Here is a 19,646-nt window from a genome sequence, read left to right as displayed (position 1 = left end):
ACATGCAGCTCAGGGGCCACAGGCTCCAGGGGCACGTGCAGGTAGCCAGTTCTGTCCTACTGACAAGAGCAACCCAAATAGCGACCACAGTCCTGCCAAGACTGTGATGTCTTTGGGAACAAAGAAGATTCCAACCCAAAGAAGACTCCTGCCCCCTCCCAGTACTTTTCCCCCCACCCCAGAGGGAGCAGTAACAGCACCAGGACCCCAGTACAGCACCAGGCAGGGGAGGCACCTGTCACAATGCATTGGTGGGCTAGATTTCCAATGTGTCCCAACTGAACGTCTAGTAAATTAAAAAGAAAAGCAGCCAAATAAGCATCTAAACAGATCTTGAGTCTTTACAGTTCTATGATTCTCAGGGCAATGGCCCCCAGGCACAGAGACCCATGGGGGAGGGCAGAATCCAGCCCTCCTGCCCCTGCCATGAGCACCACTGCTCAGGGACAGGCTAGACCAGTATGCAGCAGGTGCCACCCAGAGATGGCTTCCTCTGACAGGAAACCTTCCTGACATCCAGAACCAACAGGCAAGACAATGGGCAGCCCCACAGGGCCAGACCTCAGGCCCACTGCATCATGGTGAACCCACCTGGAGCACAATGTCTGACCAATGATGCCGTGGTGCCACTCAGAACAGCTGAGTATACTCCATGGCCTGGACGCTGGCCATGGACGCCTTCTCCGTCCACAAGGCCGGATTCCAGCCAGGAACCTTGCCTATCTCCTGCTACAAAATGGCCACTGCAGCCTGGGAATGGCTCCTCCCCCAAAGCAATCCCCCCACCTCGAGCTCAGCAGGCTGCCCACTGGAAGGTGCCATGACCTGAGTTCCAGCCCTGCTTCTCCTGCAAGACAAGTGTCCAGAATGCAGAACCTGCAGCAGTGAGAGCTCTGGAGCAGCTCTCTGGTCTTGGAACCATCAGAACCCGCCAGAACTCAATCCCAAGCAAGGGCTCTGTTGAAGGCACAACCCCACATGGCCCTCAACTGGATAATCCAGTCAGGACTCAACGAGCCACACGATGTGATGTGTCCACGAGCCATGCAGGCAGCTGGAAGCCCAATAGTGCTGTGCTTGCTCTTGAGGACATCAGCAGCAATGGAGGCAGCCCCATCACATGAAGGGCGATTTAGCACCAAAATAATGGCAAGAATGGACAATAACAATGATTATTTAAAAACACAGTCCAGGCTTGGCACCCGTAGCTCAGTGAGTAGGGCGCCAGCCATGTACACCAAAGCTGGTGAGTTTGAGCCTAGCCAGGGCCCACTAAAACAACAATGACAAGTGCAACCAAAAAATAGCCGAGCGTTGTGGCAGGCGCCTGTAGTCCCACCTGCTTGGGAGGCTAAGGCAAGAGAATTGCTTAAGCCCAAGAGTTTGAAGTTGATGTGAGCTATGATGAATCCACTGAGGGTGACACAGTGAGACTATCTCAAAAAAAAAAAAAAAAACCACAGTCCACAGTGGTACTGAATCAGAGAAGCAGGACAGCAGCCGGCAAAAGGCTCCTGGCAGTGGAGCAGTAACCACCACTGTGCGGGCAAACTCCTAGGAACCTGACCCACCGGGAGAAGGTTTGCAGGACAGGGACACACAGAGTCTAAAGTCTTCCCACAGATTACTTATTAACGACCAAGGGAGAGGCTGGCCTGAGGCAAGCTGGGTGAGGCTGCCGGCTGCTGACCAGGGTGCCTCCTGGCCTGCGACCTACTACCACAGACCTTCCTGTGCACAGTGTCCTGAGGGCAAGGGCAGCTGAGGGGCTGCCCCAGTGGAATGGGGCTTAGGAGAGAAGGTGGCTGAACCTGGGGCAGGTTCTGGACCAAAGCAAACCCCAAAAAGGACACAGTGAGGGGCCAGGTGCATGCAGTGGCCCACACCTATAATCCTAGCACTCTCGGAGGCCGAGGAGGGTAGATTACCTGAGCTCACAGGTTCGAGATGAGCCTGAGCTAGAGTGAGACTCTGTCCCTAAAAATAGCCAGCCACTGTGGTGGACGTCTGCAGTCCCAGCTACTTGGGAGGCTGAGACAACAGAATCACTTGAGCCCAAGAGTTGGAGTTGCTGTGAGTTGTGACGTCATGGCACTCCACCAAGGGAGACAAAGTAAGACTCTGTCTCAAAAAAAAAAAAAAAGGGACACAATGGGCAGGGTGGGGGTGGGGCCCGGCAGCCTGGACTTGGCCACTACCCCATGGTCACACACCACCTGCCCTTGTTAGGAAGTTCACACTGAGCGCTGGGGAAGAACCTCACTGAGGGCAGCATGCTCTCAAAGGACCAGCAAAACCTGACCAAGCAGCCCGTGGAGCATACAGGCCACGTGGCAAAGTAAGAGCAGCTGGCTCAGGGACAGGGACCCGCTATGGTGTTCCTGCAACTTCACGGTGGGTTTGAAGACATCTCCACACTGCAGAGAGGCAGCAGCTCGCAAACAGGCTGCCTGCACCCAGGAAGGACACAGGGCTGAGGGAAACCCAGAAGAGTGCAAGGAAGGGCCACCAGCCCTGTGGCAGGGCCTCACCACAGCCCCGTTTATGGTTTTTCCTAAACAGGCACCAAGGCATCCAAACTGAAACCAGCATGACACTGAATCTGAAAGTTCCCACTTTCCTGAACCATTAAATCCCAGGAACAAACACACCTCCAATCTAGTCCAATTGCCTGTACAACCACTGCTGCGTCTGAGGGCTGGGCCGGGCTGCAGGGAGAGGCTGGAGTCCACCTAAGATGCTGGCTCCGTTCTCCCTCCTTTTAGGCCCTGCAGCAGGATGGTGCCCTGAGCCAGCTCGCCACACACCGCCTTATTCCCATTTGATGAAAGTCTCTTTTCCCGCAAGAATTGAGCGGGGGGCCAGTTTCAGCCCCCTCACATCAGCTGTGAGTGAGGAGCTGCCACTGTGGGCCACAGGAAGCTGTGCCACGAGAACACCTCATGTCAATCTCATTCTGCACAGAGCCTGGGCTACCTCAGAGGCCGAACTTGGTGCACAGCAGCACTGCCAGGCACACCCAGCCTGCATCCTCAGCCTGTGCCCCAAAGCCTCTAGGACACAACCCCGAGGCCCAGGTGAGATGTGTTCTGCACACTGCACTGAGAACGCTGCATGATAGAAGTTGGCCTCAACCTTGACCAGCCCATTAGGGCAGCAGCACATGCCTGAGTCTACAGCTCCGCCAACCGCTCACGCTCTGAGTCTGCAGCTCGCTGACCACTCACACCAAGTCCTCTGGGACAGCAAGCACTTGCAGGTGTCCATCAGGTGACCAGCCACCCATCAGCCAGGCTCACCTCCTGAAATTGCCTCTGCCAAAGGAAGAGAGGCTCACGGGAAACTGAGGCCCTAAGAAGAGACATGACCCAAGCTCAGAGTAAGGACATGGCCACACCAGGCCCCAGGCCAAGTCTCCAGGTCTTTTTTTTTTTTTTTTCTTTGAGACAGAGCCTCAAGCTGTCCCCCTGGGTACAGTGGCATCATAGCTCACAGCAATCTTCAACTCCTGGGCTCAAGAGAGTCTCCTGCCTCAGCCTCCCAAGTAGCTGGGACTGTAGGCGCCCGCCACAATGCCCAGCTATTTTTTGGTTACAGCCATCACTGTTGTTTTTTGGCGGGCCTGGGCTGGATTCAAACCCACCACCTTAGGTGTATGTGGCTGGCGCCTTAGCCACTTGAGCCACAGGTGCTGACCCAGAGTCTCCAGGTCTTAACAGCCCATATCTGTGCAGCACTGCCTCTAAGCTCCTGGAAACTTCTACCTGACCAGAAATAAAACATCACGACAACCACTACTTGCAGAGAAGACAGGAGCAGAAAAAGAACAAATCCAGGGCGGTGCCTGTGGCTCAAAGGAGTAGAGTACCAGTCCCATATGCCGGAAGTGGTGGGTTCAAACCCAGCCCCAGCCAAAATAATAATAATAATAAATAAAATAAAATAAAATAAAAACCAAATCCAGCTATGCCTGTTTTCACCTCACTCAAGGACAACAGCAGGTGAAGCTAGCCCAGGCTGCAGGGACTGGCCCCCTCTCTCATCTCTCTCTCTCTCTCTCTCTTTCTTTCTTTATACCCAAAAACAAAAAGCCACCCTCCGCCTGGGGTCAAAGGCTGCCTGCTCAGGCTCCCCAGCCAGGCCTCCCTTTTGAATCCACCAGGGGTGTCCTTACCCCCATGGGCTGGTACCCCAGGGATATTTGCAAAACAAAAAGGAAGGTCTCTTCTTTAAAGAGCCACTCCCCCCACCCAGTGCCACCCTCATTCCCCAGCCCCCATCATTAATATTCAACAGTTAAGACAAAGCCAGACAGAAGAGTGGAGCGGTCACCTCGCCAGGAACCCGCCCCAGGGTCCAAGCCTGTTCCTGACACGGAGGCCAAGATGGGGCCTTTGGAAAACCAAGTAACGGAAGCAGAAGTCGATAGGCTGAGTCACCAGCACAGCTGCTGCAACCCTGGGACATTGGCAGCAACATGGACACTGTTGAGTTGACCGTCAGGAACCTCTCAGTCTTGTCATGTGGAGAAGCAACTGGCCAGGTCCCATCAGGCTCTGGGGAAGGGTCGCAGATCCCCATAAACACCAGGGTCTCTCACACACACAAGCCATGGCCACTCAGCAAGGTACCAAAGCCCGATGCAGAGGAGACCCAGCCTGGGCCACCTGTCACCAACAGAACCAAACTAGTCCAACACAGGCCTGGAGCCGGCCCTAACCTAGAAGCCCTCCTGAAAGAGGCAGGAGGGAAGACACCCAGGGGGTGGCTGGTGCGAGAAGCGGGGCTCCTGGTCACTCTCTCCTAGAGCCAGACAGGCCTCAAGGGCAACTTGGGAGCCCAGGAAGGTGAAGGAGTTGAGTCCTGACCCTGAGAAAATCAGCCCCAGCCCCCCATTTGTGGGAAAAGCTAAGGTTGAGCCAGCAGGCTATCCCTATCACCCCCAAGCACCCAGGGCAAGGGGGTGTCCCTCCTGCCTGGTGGCCACACCCCATCCTAAAAAGATATTTCTAATGACTGCCAGTAAAACAGTACCTTGCTCTGGGCCCACCACATGGCCACATCTGGAGAAAAGATTTAAAAAACAGGAATGCAGGCCTTTGTGTGGTAAGTGGTATCATCTTTCAGTGAAGCCATCATTTCTTTAAAAAGAACTTTCTCCTGAATCTAGCTTAAGAAAGATGCAGACAGCTCACTGAGCCAAGAGCCTGAAACCCTCCCTGCTGCCCTTCTCAGGCCCTAGGCTGGACCAGGCATCTGTCCAGGCTCTGCCCTGACCAGCTACACACACTCAAGGCCTCCCCAGAAAGCAGGAGTGGCCCTGGGCGCTGGGGGTAGGTGGGGTCTCCACCCCACAGACTAGACCCTGGGGCCACAGGGTCTCTCCAACTGCCACAAACCAGGCACAAATAGGTGTCCCAGCCTATTGTGCTCTGCTAGGATACTCACTCCCCCCTGCAGGGCTCAGTCCTTCATGCCAGCAGGTGGCTGTGACCTATGTGCTGGGCAGGAGCCCCTCACAAGCACACCACAATCCTCAGCAGGGCCTTGCCTGGCTAGGGGGTAGGGGACAGATCTGCAGACCTGGGCAGCCCAGCACCAAAACCCACTCAGAGCCTCTTACAAACAGGAAGGAGCCCGCAGTGAGTGCTCCCAACACACCAGTGGGGAGGGAGGGCAGCCTCTAGCAACAGAGACATTATTAACCTATGGGACAAGAGACAGGAATTTACAATGGGAAAGAGATTCGCATCCAGAATAGAGGAGTACCAAAACCCAGTTCAAACTGAGCAAAGGACTTGAATAGGCACTTCTCCAGAGAAGACACACCAAAGGCCAGTAAGCCCAGGCCAAGATGCTCAGCACCAGCGGTCACCAGGGACCTGCAGACCCAAACCACACTGAGACCCACCTCACACCCCTTAGGATGGCTACTGTGAAAAACCAGAAAACAAGCGTTAAAAGAATGTGGAGAAGTAGGCTCCTGAAGCAGCGCTGTTGGTAGGACCACGGAAGGGCATAGCCCAAGCAGAAACTGCTTTGTTAAAAAACAGGCTCGGTGCCTGTGGCTCAAGCGGCTAAGGCGCCTGTGGCTCAAGCGGCTAAGGCGCCAGCTACATACACCTAAGGTGGCAGGTTTGAATCCCCAGCCCGGGCCTCCCAAACAACGATGGCTGCAACCAAAAAATGGCCGGGCGTTGTGGCAGGTGCCTGTAGTCCCAGCTACTTGGGAGGCTGAGGCAGGAGACTCGCTTGAGCCCAGGAGTTGGAGGTTGCTGTGAGCTGTGATGCCATGGCACTCTACCCAAGGGGATAGCTTGATGCTCTGTCTCAAAAAAAAAAAAAAAAAGAAAGAAAAAGAAAAAACGGGGTGGCGCCTATGGCTCAGTGAGTAAGACACCAGGCCTATACCGAGGGTGGCAGGTTCAAAGGCTCAAACCCAGCTCTGGCCAAACTACAACAAAAATATAGATTGGCATTGTGGCAGGCGCCTATAGTCCCAGCTTCTTGGGAGGCTGAGGCAAGAGAATCACCCAAGCCCAAGAGCTGGAGGTTGCTGTGAGCTGTGATGCCACAGCACTCTACTGTGGGCGATAAAGACTCCATCTCTAAAAAAAAACAAAAGAAAAAAAACAGAATTACCACTGGCCCAGCACACAATCCTGGGCCTATACCCAAAAGAACTGGAGGCAGGTCTCAGAGTATCCCCACAGCAACACCATGAGGCAGGTCTCAGGCGTGTGTGTGCACACCACGTTCACAGCAGCACCGTGAGACAGGTCTCAGGCATGTCCACACACTATCTTCACAAGTGTCCAGGGAGAAATGAACAGACAAAATGGATCCAGCCATACCAGGGAACATTACCCACTCATAAACAGGAAGGAAATTCTGACACCTGACACCTGCTGTAATGTGTACAACCCCTGAGGACATCACACCAAGTGAAATAACCTTGTCACTAAGAGAACAGCGTCTGAGTGTGAATCCCTGGAGCAGCCAAATCCACAGGGACAGAGAGAAGCCTGGTATTGCAGGGCTGGGGCAGTTAAGTGTTTACAGGGACAGAGCCTCAGTTGGGAAGAGGGACAAGTCCCAGAGATAGGGCTGTGCTGGCGACACCTGCACGGGAACACAAATCCAGCCAGCACAGCCACTCACTGCTATAAACCCAACACATCAGGAGGCCAAAGGTGGAGTTTGAGACCATCCTACACAGTATAGTGAGACCCCATATCTACAAAAAACCAGAAATTATCTGGGCATGGTGGGTGCCTGTAGTCCCAGCTACCTACCAGGAGGCTGAGGCAGGAGAATCACTTGAGCCCAGGAGTTGGAGGTTACAGTGAGCTGTGACGCTACTACTCCAGCCTGGGCAACAATGAGACGATCTTATAAAAGGAAGAGAGAATACGAATGTACTTCCTACCATGGAGTGGTACAAACACGTACAAGGCAAATGGCCAATTGCAGGGAAAAAGACTAAAAACAAAATGGTCCACCCCAATAGAAAGCACAGAAATGCGAATTAAACAATGAGATTTTTCACCTTCCAAATTAAGAAAGATACTCCAAATGACAGTGTCTTAAAAGCATAAAGAGGCAGGAAAATAGCCAGCTTCTTAATTCTGTGGCATGTAGACTACACGCTGTTGAGAGCAAAGTTTTGGTAAGGTGTAACATCTACAGCCCTTTAAGATGCCCTATGATTGGGGGTCTCAGAAGTTCATGAGAAGATGACCAGAGATGTTTGCAAAGATCTCAGCACAAACATAATCACCCCACTTGATTCAGATGGCAAAGACACAAAGACGCACTCTGGTGGCACCTGCACACGTGCTCCAGTAAATGATGCACACGTACTGACCCCCATTCTTCTCAGCAGCTCACCCCACACACCCAGCACCACACATGGCCCAAGCATTGACACCCAATAAAACCAACAGGCAGGGAAGGCAGGGTACTTTGCAGGACAGGCTGACCCCACTGATGGCCCTCTGACAAGCTGTTTCATTCCTAGGCCCACGTTCCAGACACACAAGCAGCTCACACACGAATGTCACCAAGATACACCCAACAGCATCTGCTCTTATCCCGAGGTCAAGAATGAGAACAGTCAGCCAGGAAGAAGCACAAAAGCTCCCAGCAAGAGCACCGCTGTGAACCAGCCTTGCTCAAAGGGATCTGGACAGCCCCCAGAGCACACAGTGGGTGGAGCACTGGCATGTGGTGAGCGGGTAGCAGGCTCTGTGCTGCCACACCGACAAGGAGTTTCTGGGACGTGCTTGTGTTAAGGACAACCCCTGAAGCACCATTTGCAGTGACAGAAGACAGCGTGTGCCCTTGACATTAAATAAATTCCAGAACCCACAACCCAATATTCTAAAACACTACACAGTTGGCCAATGGCACTCCGGGACATTAGGTGGAGAAGGGCCAGTGCAATTCTGCAGATGTGCTCAAGTTTGCTTTTTATACCCATCTGTACTATTTAAAAATTGTCACCATGTGCTTTTAGCTTGTTTTCTAAAGGGATGTTAAGATGGCATTTCTATAGTGAACCTCAAACAGGAACACCTGTGACACCTGTCTTGTTCAGTGAAAAAGGTGGACCATACAGCATGCATGAGGAAAAACCCAAATAAAAAGAGACTTTCAGTGTGGCAAAGATGACCAGTGAGGGAGGCACACAGGATCACTCTGCACATTTCTCTACCATTCTAGGGTTCCTTGTTGAGCCTAAACCAGCCGCTTTCCCAGTGATATGTATGGGAAAATGTGTACTCATTCGATTTACACACTACAGCACCACCTCTGTGCATCTCAAGAGGAAAGGACATCGCCTCTGCCAGGCTCAGGCCACACTCGGGACTGTCCCTGCTGATGGCACCACACAGGCACAGAAGACCTAACAGCCAGAAGCAGTGATGTCCCCAGATCCCCACAAGCAGCCGCAGAAGAGCCATCTGGGACAGCAGAGACTGAGCACCAGCTAGTATCAAGAAATTCTCGCTAGCTTTGCCGATACATTAGCGGTGTCACAGTCATGATTTTTTACAATTCCACATCTATTAGACTTAAATATAAAATATGAAATAAGATGATACCTGGGATTTGGTTAAAAAAAAATACAGTTCCATGGCAAAAATAGGAGGGAGGAGCTAAATGAAGCGACACAGGCAAGATGATAGTGACTGCTGAACTGGGCACGTGAAGTGGGTAGTCACTTGATGTGAGCCAGAATTTTCCATAAAAGGCTGCATTTTTGTAGTCCACAGACATATGGAGCCCCACATTCGCAATGACAGCACAGAACAGCACTGCCTACCAGGGACCCCAGCCCTCCACAGGGCTCTGCCCAGCAGGGCACAATGTCTGGTTTTCTCACCTCAAATAACCTCGAATTTCAAGGAGAAAATGTCAGCGGCCACACATGCTGGGTGACCACAGAGCCTCTGCAAACTCCTTACCTGCAACCCACATGTGACACCCTGGCAGTAGCCCCTGACAAGAGCTTAACCAAGGACATCACAGGGCCCAGACCAGGGAAGGGGACTGACCGGAACAGAGCCCCCTGTCCCTGACTGCCCCTCCTGGCAATGCTGGGCCACACTTCAAGGGAAGGGGCCACCCTCCCCAGAGGGGCAAGAAGGGGCCATGGCCTGCACACATACAGAACTGCACACATAGTTCTATGTTGGTCTGTGTTGGTCAGTCAACTGTTTTGCTCCTGCCTTCCATCTGCCAGGCGAACAGGAGGGCGCTGTGCCTCTCTCCCCACCCACCAGAGCCTCAGCAGTGGGCAGAATGCCAGCATCCTCCCACAGAGACCTGCATGGGCAGCATCCCCTGCAGGGGTTGTAACTAAAGAGGAGAAAGAACTCCACTTATGATCACCAAGGTCTTTCTCTAACACAATACTACTGCCTCTGCTAGATATAACTTTGCACCTTAAAATCTACTTGATTTCCTTTGCCACGGCCCAACGGCCCCCGGGAGCCCTGCCCAGCAGGCTGAGCTCTGCGGTCTCCTGAGACCACCACCAGGAGGGCCTCCTGCTGCAAGGCCAGGCAACCCCCACAGATCCTCTAGAGAGCCATGTGCCTTTGGAAATTCAGCATCTACAGCAGCCTGGGCCAGAGCAGCTGCACTCACATTTCATGTCTCAGAAGGATCAGACCTTCACCCCAAGGCTGCTCCCACCCTCCCCCATTCCTCCAACTCTGGGACAGCCAAGGGGAGTGGAACCCCGGGGACAGTGTCCCTGTTGTGGTGCCATCCTCAGCCCCCAGGCCATGCCTCACAGAGGAAACCAGGACACAAGATGTCACAGACACACTTCAGAGTGAAAACAGATCTTGTCCTTCATTTAGAGTCAAGTTTAGTCAACAGAAAAATCATGATACAAATAAAAATGTTTAAATGATGAGACAAAAAACCTACCTATACCAGACATCAAGCTCAACTGGGGAATTAACCTGGCAGAGGCAGGAAAACCATACAGGACCCTCATTCAGTAGACAACTTTCAGTAGCAGGCAAGATGAAGCAAGCTGTACCAATCACTCCATCCACACTGAACATCCTGAAGGACAGGGTGAGAAGGGCACTGGCAGGCGGGACAGGGACACAGGCCACCTTCCCAACCCCAGCATCATGGAACCACTTCTGGTTCAAGAAAATCAAAATGAGGCTCTCAGATGGTCAGGAACTTAGAACTTGCCGAGTGAACCATGAAACCCCAAGGCAGCCAGAACCACCCTTTAGGGGTGGACACAGGCCCCTGTCCGCATGGGTTCCCAGGCCTGAGTCCTAATGGCTCTCATGCTGGGGCCCAACCCCCGCCCCCACCACGAAGCCCTTCCTGACTCCACCTGACGTCTCAGTGTCCCTGGGCCTCAGACGCTGCCATCAGGAGCCAGGATCCAACCTGGACAAAGGTTCCTCACATTCTCCCCCCACACTCAGGAGCCCAAGGCCGTGCAGCCCCTGCCCATTGCCAACCCATGCTCTGGAAAACAGAGCACAGCTAAGCACAGGGAGCCACATGGAGCCAACCCTCAGGGTTTACCTTGTTTTCACAGTTTAAAGAGCTTTATAAATTGAGACAAAATCCACTAGGGTCAGGCGAGCTGGGCGACACTTATTGCATACAAGAATGTTAAAAAAAAAAAAATCACAGTTTTGATAGTTCTGCAAAAAAAAACTTAGCAAATTTACAACAAAACTGTCAAGTAATTAAGGCAAGACACTTCACACATGAACTTAAACTGCTAATTAAAATCCCCTCGCTTAATTGACTACATTTGCATATCATTCAACTTGGGAGTAGAGTTTTTTTAATGGTTTGGGCAACATGGTAGTAACGCCAGAAAGCAGGGAGGCAGCAGGTGAGGCGGAGCGAGCACGCTGCCAGCCGCATCCAGGACCAGGCGCGGGTCCCCACCTCCCTCTGGCCTCCCACCCTAGGCCCCTCTATAGCCAGCCCCACAGTGCAGGGGAAGGGCAGATGCCAGGCCCTCACCAGCACAGACCCCACGGCCCATCCTGGCAACAGAGCTGACTCTAAACACAGCCTTCACTAGGTCACTGGACATTTGGCAGCACACATGGCTCGGGAGACATACACTCTCTCAAGTGCCACATGAGCACTCATGCACTGCCCACGTGGCTGGCTGCCCCATCCACAGTGCACTCCCCCCCAGACCAGGGCTCGAGTCCAGACCCCACTCACCTCCAACAGAGGAGTCCCTCACCCCAGTGCCACAAGCTCTCACCACCTCCAGAGAAGAAGCCATAGGGCTGCCACCACCCTCAGGCATCAGGGACCAGTGTGGCAGGAAGTTGCTGTGTCCAGGGGCCCCACAAATGCCATGGAGGGCCAGGAGGGCTTCTGCTACCTTGCAGGGTAGCTTGGAAACAGCATGTTCAGAGCACAGAGGCCCTACTCGGCCTGGCTGTCGGAGGAACCACAACCAGGTAAAGCCAGAGCGCCAGGGCAGCTGTGAGCCTCGTCCACTGCCATGCAAAGACTGTGGTCTAGGGGGCCAGGCAGGGAGACACAAGAACAAACTGCTTTCCAGGAATAGTTTGAGTTCCCCAAGCATTGTAACTCTTGAACAAACCTCCAGGGATCGGCAGGGGAGGGATGGGGCCCAGGGATGCCCACCCTACCCTGCTCTGACCACACTGGGTCACACCAGGCAGGGACCACAAGGCTGGCCCCAGCACAGCACCTGGCAGAGAAGCCCCTGACACCACATGCACTGGACCTGCTAAAAACCAGCCTCTCCAGGCAGGTCAGCTCCTTAAATTCCTGTCCTAGGTGGGGTCCAAAAGGCCTCCATTGACCTCCCCAAAAGGCACAGACCTCTGAGAACCCCCACGGATAGAGCTCAGTGCAGGGCATGAATTAAGAAGGGGACTGGCCACACCTGAGCATGGTCAGTGCCCGGGCCCCCAGAGCACTGTGTGCCACATACCAGCAAGTCCCAACAAGATTGCCAAAAATATCAGGGAAAAAAAGTAACATTTTGGCTTGGCACCCGTAGCATAGTGGTTACGGCACCAAGTTGGCGGGTTCGAACCAACTAACCAACCCTTGCCAGTTAACCAACAATGACAACTGCAACAAAAAATAGCTGGGCCTTGTGATAAGTGACTATAATCCCATCTACTTGGGAGAATGAGGCAAGACAATCACTTGAGCCCAAGAGTTTGAGGTTGCTGTGAATTGTGAGGCTACAACACTCTACTGAGGGTGACATAGTGAGACTGTCTCAAAACAAAACAAAACAAAAAAAAGACACCCTTGCCTCTGCGGGACCCTAGCCAGTGCCCATCAGGACAAGCCTAGCCCGAGGCCACCAGCCCAAGGCACATAAGACTGGAGGAGTCGTCTTTCAGGGGCTGTTTCTTTCAAAGGACGCCACTGTCAGGGCCTGTCCAGTCAGGACCGAAGCTGGGAATAACATGAACGTACACCACCAGCCATGGATAACATTGCAGTGCGTTCTGAGCACTCCACCGCAGACCCAAGGTTAGAGTGCCCGAGTAAGACCTGAGTGGACCACTTTCTCCAAAACACAAAAGGGGCAGGAAAAGACAGAGACCTAAGGAAGAACCTACCTCTGCTCCTGCAGAGGACCACGTTCCCTTTTCTAACCCAAGAGCACAGCTACTGATGACCCATGACAGCCAGTGGCCCCAGGCCCCACTCAGCTCAGCAATGAGTGGTTGCTCTAAAAGCAGCCTCCAAAACAGCCCCACACATCATCCCCAGAGCAGGATGATAGTCACACCTGGACTTCCCAGTCCACTGCCTGCAGCTGCAAAATCTTGAAGCCAGAGACTCTTTGAATCTTTGTAAGTCAAAAAGCAACATCAGACCAGACATAAATGCCAAATGCCAACATAGAATTCAAGTTACTCCCAGGTTCATGACAACTCCTCTCCTGAGGCCCTTATCTGTCTCGGTTTCCACCCAAAGACAGGAGAATTACTCAAATAAGGCAAAGGCCAAAGCTGGACCCTGGCAGTGTGGGTGCTCCGCCCACTCAGTCCTTCTTCCAGATATCAGCAGCATTCCCACTCCCTCATTTAAAGTCCATGCCCCAATGTGCTCTGTCATTTTAATAAATAGTAGACGCTGGTGGCAGCACATCCCAGAGCTGCAGGACATCCCTATCCCCAGCAAGGAACACACTTAGGAGAAAGGCCCACTGGGACAGGCTCTCAGACCCACAAGATGCTGCGCTGGGAGCTGTCACTCACCAAAGTGCCCATCAGAATGTACCAAGCACTCCCCTGGGGTGGCCCCAGGTAGCCTCAACAGACAGCAAGGCGGCACCTGGTCTCCAGAGCAGCAACCGAGCCCTGAGGGGTCAGATGGAGGCAGACCTTGGTCAGGTTTGCCCAGGCAAGAAGGTGACCTCATGGTCGCCACTGCCACACATGGTCCCCAGGGACACCATCCGTGATTGTGCTGGACACTGATTGGAACCCACTTCCGCCCATGCAGATGACAGCCAGGGCAAGAAGGGGCCAGCCCCCAGATGTAAAAGGTCAGTCTCCAGGGCTCCTTCCATGACCCCCACCCCTGCCCCTGGGGCCGGCAGTCAGGAGGGGAAGAGCATTTTCCTTCCTTCTCAGTTCTCCCAGATCTTAAGGAAATAATTCAGCCTCTGTATTTTGACTCAAAACAAAGAAACTTTTTAAAAACATTTCTGTTGAAACTTGCATAATTCTTCCAGTGGAGAAACCCTCCCCAAACTTTCGCAATCCTTAGAAAGAGACACATTATTGCCACAGAGCGCCCAGCCGGCAGTGGACATCTCCTGCCAGACGGCCAGGGTGCTGGCCGGGCACTGGCCCGGCCCTGTCACCTCCTCCTGAAGGCCCCGCCTGGGCGTGGAACAGTCCCAACCTGGGCTCCGGGGCGGGGCCGGGTCACATTCAGCCCAGACTTCCTCACATGTGGTATCCTGTCTGTCCCTGAGTCTGAGACAGACACTAAACCAACCAGCTGTGGAGAGGTTGGGAAACAAGACACTGGAAGTCAGTGACCTTACTCCCCCACAGCTCCATGCTGCCCCAAACTCAGGACACAAGTGAGGGCCACTCAAGGAGCCTGCTGCCCCAGGCCAGGGAGGGGCTCAGCCCGGGTCCTAGACATGCCAGCAGAGTGACCTAATGGCTCTGCTCCCCGTGGAGGGGGACGGAGGGCACCCGGCAGGAGTGGGCAGGGTGGGCACCCAGGACCGCCCCCCCCAACCCTTCCTGGCTCCATGGTGCAGACAGGAGCCAGAGCCCATTCTTGAGTCACTGCTTCTCCCCTTGAGAAGACCCTGCTGGCCTTCCTTCTGGACTGAGAAACCAACACAAAGCCCCAGGAAGCTTGGGGAGGACAGACTGCAAGCCCCTCTCACGCGGGCCCCCGACTGAGTGCAGGCCCAGACACTGCAACAGGCCCTGTCTCGATGGGTCCCAGGAAAAGCAAGTCAGCTCCAGCTCCTGATGCTGCCCTTTCCCAGGGTCACTCTGGCTTAAAAGAGCAAAGTGCAACTTATTTGCAGAGGGTCCCAAAGCCCAGCACCCACTTCCTGGCCAGGTGTTCTTCCCTAAACACTATCCAGTGGGCTGGCAAGCCACTCACACCAAGTGACCATCAGCCCTCCTCCCCCTAAGGGTCACCTCGACCCACACAAAAAACAGCAATTCCACCTGACAGGCCCCTCTGGGGACCAGGCGTCTGAAGGGCAGAGGAACAACACAACAACGTGCACTACGCAAACCTCCAGTCAAGGAGCGTTCCAACCACAGGCAGCAGCTGAGAGGACCCCCGGCGCCGCGGCACGGCTGCCGCCTCGGGAGGCACCACCTGGTCGTCAGCCTGAAAGGCCAGCACTCGGTTGCCCAGCAAGACGTCCTGTGGGACAAGGAGCCGTGTCCCGGGCAGCAGGCCAAATGGCAGCGCACACTGCCACACTGTCTCCCTTTCTGAGTGCCCAACTACAGACGGAGGCCCGTCCAGACCAAGAGCTATCAGACAACCCCAGAAAAAGGGACAGAGCACAGAGCGTCCCTGGGGCAAAGAAGAGGGGTGGGGCAGGTAAGGCTCAGGGGTGCCTCTTTGCCACGTTTCCTAGCAGCAAAACCTGTCCACACCCCACCATGGTCAGATATAAACACCCAAGATCAACAAGGCAGTGGCCTCCAGTTTATCCGAGAATGAGGCAGAGGCTGAGCAACATGTTCAAGTCACAAAGCCAGTGAGGGACAGAATGGGGAGGTGAGACCAACCCCACCAACTGAGAACAGTGGCCACAAGGGTCCCTGAGAGGTAACTTGCCAAGAACCCAGGCAACCTGCCTGGTCTTTCAGTTTATACCACAGGAAGGAAGCTGGGCCTGATGGCCACCAGACAGGGTAGACAGTTCCTCTGCCCACCATGCCATCAGGGCACCACTGAGGACTGCTAGCCCTTCACACTGTCACAGTACTGCTGACATGCCAGGGCCTCTAGCCTAGCTGTCCACCCACAGGGTTTCCGGGGCTGGAAGCTAGAGCCCCACCTCCGGCTCGGTTCCATGCTGGGGCAACCATAGGAAGCACAACCCCACCAAGGCCAGGCTGCCAACAAAGTTGGACAGGCAAAGGTAATGAGGGCGTCAGGGACCCTGGGGAGTTCACGGGCCTCGCCCCACCACAGTGGCAGAGAAGAAGTAACCCTGTTCACTCTGGCAGCAGACTGGGGCCCATGCCTTGCAGGCACCCAGAAGGCATCCAGCACCCTCCCTTTCAGCAGAACCCAAGCGCCTGCTGGGAACAGCAGGCCCCGCAAAGATGGTTCCAGTACATTCTTTGTTCCTCTGCCCTCATCCTCAGGAGATCAAAAATATTAAAATAAGCTACAAAAGAAGCAAAAAAATCAAAATCTATCCCAAGAATGAGCTATCAAGAGGCAAGTGGGAGGAGCCCCTCAAGACCAGCAGGGGCTGGGGGGCTGCCTGACCACTCCCTCTAGGACAAGGGGTCGGCAGCATGTGTCCACGCCCATCCTGGCACTGACACTCCTTCCCACGTGGTGCCCCGTGCATACACAGACAACTGAGTGCAGGGTCTAGGGGAGTCTCAGGGTAGCCATGTGCCCAGAACTGCCAACTACAGTCATATAAGTCTTGAGTGGGAGCAGCCCCTGCCCACTGCACCATGCCCAGGCCAAGGAGCAGGTGGGCAAGTGCCCCACCAGAAGGATGAAGCAGCCCTTAGTCCCTTGTCCAAAAGCAGTCAGGAGCTGGCAAATGTGCCAGGACCCAGGCTGAAGCCATGAGTGCCAGGGCAGGGTTGAGCTAGCCCTCAGGCCAGAGACCTCAACCAGTCACACTGAGCATGTCTCCTCATGGCTAGGGAGCACTTTCTCATTCAGTAAATGAAATTTCAGAGCCACACTAGAAGCCCCAAAGGGAAAGGCAGCCCCAGAGCATCAGTTGAAGGGACTGGAGGAGGCTGCAGGTCAGCCCCATGACAAGACCAGGCACTCCATGAGACCCGGGGCCCTGGCACCCAGGACCACAAGGCCTGCAGGTGGGGAGAAACCAGATGACCAGGGCGCCACTGGACCATAGCTATGACAAAGAGGCACAGCCAGCCACTGCATCAGCACTAGCAAGACAGAAAGACCACAAACACACATGGCCCAGAGTCGGACAAAAACAAACACAGACACACCCTGCTCAGATGAGATAAGTGACGCTCAGGCCACAGACAACCCACACCCGTCTGACCGAGCCCACCACATCCCACACACGTGGTCTCCTTGGGCAGGGGTGCTAGCCAGGGTGCAGGTGCCCTAAGGGAAGGCCCCCCCCACCTCACAAGGAACACTATCATGTCTGCTGCAGCCTCTCTCCCCATCTGAAGCCCGCTGGGGTGTCTACAGCTCCACCACCAGCATCCTCCCCCGACCCAGAGGGGGTCTGCAGATGGCTGCCACCCTAGCTGGGGGCAGGGACACCATTGAACACACATGCACACACACGCTTAACGGCCCCCTCTAAACAGAGGCGACAGCCCCTCGTTTCCATCCACAGCCCCTCCTCCCCACGACTCTGACACTCCGCTGGAGGGGCGCCCAGAGAAAACCGGGCTGAAGCATCTATTCACAGATTCAGAAAAAAAGTTTGATGCAATAGCTGAATTAATTAGGCCTCCCAAGAATAGCTGAGCCAATGCAGCATTCTGTGTGTGCAATTTAATAAGCCTGGATATTTAAAAGAAAAGTTACAAATACTCAGGGAGGTGTACAACGGAAAGTTCCCCAGGCCCCCAGCAAATGGTTTCCATGTCCAGAGGCCTGAGAGCTGCCCAGGCCGGATCCCACAGATCCTCCAACTGGCAAACAACAACGCCCGGCCAGCGGCCCTCAGTACCGCACCCTTCTGCGTTTCAGAGCAAAGAAGGAAATGGGTGAGTCCCAAACAAACTGTAGGAGGCCAGAAACTCCAACTCTCAAGCCTGGGAGCCTGCTGACCAAGCCAGAACCCGGGGCCCAGTGGCCCTCACCACTCACAGGGGTTTCTGGGATTCATGTGGACCCAGAGAATACAGGCAGAGCTGGGGGCACCAAGTCTGGACCCCTGCCATGCAGCCCAGACCCCTGGCTTCATCTGCGTTCCAAGGCGTAAAGGCACAAAACAGGGAGCTGGTGGCAAACCAGGCCCTGCCTTGCTGAAACTCTGGGGTTGGGGGCCAAGGGAAGGCAACCGCCGCCCCCATGTGCAAGTCTGTGAGGCTTTGAGGTGAGGTCAGCAACCTTGTGGAGGTCCTAAAACCTCAGCTAAGTCTTCCAGCCTGAATCCTAGCAGATCTAATGTCCCACAGCCCAAAGCAGGCCTCTTTTCTCAGGGCAAGCACTTAAGGACTGTGACCCCCCCCCCCCATCCAGCCTATCTGGGTGATGGTTGTGGGTGGGGGGAGGGGAGAGCTTTGTTACCCACCAGGCCTACTCCCTGGGGTCACCCCAGGGGTCAGGCAAGAGAACCTTCTCCCAAAACATGGGCCCCTGGCCATGAGAACGCTGACAATGCCCTGCATTTGCTCAGAACAAAGCAGAACGCTGAGACTCCGGGCCAAGCAGCCTTCCGAGGCCAAGCCCAAGGCGCCCAGAGGGCCTCCCACCCAGGTGGGGCTGCCCCAGCTCCCAGGCCCAGGACACTCACCCGGGGTACCCGCCGCTTGTACTTGTTGCCATAGTCAAACTTCTCCTTCACGTCGTCCAGGCAGCGGCCCAGGCGTGCCTGCTCCTCCTTGCCCGTGTAGTCCTGGCTCAGCAGGATGTAGGCCCGCCAGTTGGCCGAATCGAAGCCCCAGTGGCAAGTCCGGTTCTCCAGGGCTTTGTGCGAGTGCACCACGAACTTGTGCGGCGGGTACATGAGCCGGCAGTCGAGGCACTGGATGCAGGCGGCGCTGGGGCTGCTGTAGAGCTCGGGGACCAGCAGCCCCTTGCACTTGCCGAAGCATTCGTGGTACACGCGCACGCTGCGCTCGCTGAGCTCCAGGCCCCGCGCCAGGCTGGCGGCCAGCTCCTTCTTGCAGGGCGGAGGGTAGGCGCCGCCGTAGAGCAGCGCGTTGCACAGGCGCTCGGCGTCCGTCTTGGTGATGAGCCCGCACGAGGGCGCCGAGAAGGGCAGGATGCCCATGACTTTGAGGATCTCCAGCTGGTCGGCCGTGCAGCGCGAACAGTAGATGTGGAGCTCATCGCACACTGAGTTGATCTGCTGCAGCGAGAAGTCGCGCAGCACCGAGTTGAGGATCTGCGGCAGGCACAGCCGCTTCTCACCGCCCACCACGAAGCACGAGATGGTCTCGCCCTCCAGCACGGTCTCGCAACGCTCGGTGGAGCGATCGGACGGCATGAAGAAGGGCCCGGGCAGCACAGGCGGCGGCGGCTGGATGGCGGGCAGGTGCAACACGGGCGGCGGCTCGGCGGCTGCGGGAACCGGCGCTGGCACTGCGGCCGCGCCCGCCTCCTTGGCGCTCTCCTTCTTATAGGCCTCCTGCGCCCAGCGCGCCGAAAAGGCGGCCGGGCCGCCCAGCGAGCTCATGGAGCTTAGGTGGAACTGCTCCAGCGTCTTCTGCAGCCCCGGG

General features: G+C 55.1%; 1 protein-coding gene across 1 annotated transcript in view; it reads right to left on the bottom strand.

The window, feature by feature from the left end:
* Nucleotides 1-19,642, bottom strand: part of SKI (SKI proto-oncogene) — a gene marked incomplete at its 5' end in the record, with an annotated part of 67,260 nt that extends 47,618 nt beyond the window's left edge. Inside the window, one exon of the mRNA XM_023515140.1 lies at nucleotides 18,719-19,642. Coding sequence (XP_023370908.1) covers nucleotides 18,719-19,642 — 924 coding nt within the window. The remainder of the gene's footprint in view (nucleotides 1-18,718) is intronic.
* Between the last annotated feature and the right edge of the window lie 4 nt (nucleotides 19,643-19,646).

The sequence above is a fragment of the Otolemur garnettii genome, unplaced genomic scaffold (assembly GCF_000181295.1).
Source record: "Otolemur garnettii isolate 467f Iridium unplaced genomic scaffold, OtoGar3 scaffold00067, whole genome shotgun sequence".
In the NCBI taxonomy this organism is placed as follows: Eukaryota; Metazoa; Chordata; class Mammalia; order Primates; family Galagidae; genus Otolemur; species Otolemur garnettii.
The sequence above is the reverse complement of the archived record's forward strand: the minus strand, read 5'-3'. Positions and strand labels throughout refer to the sequence as shown.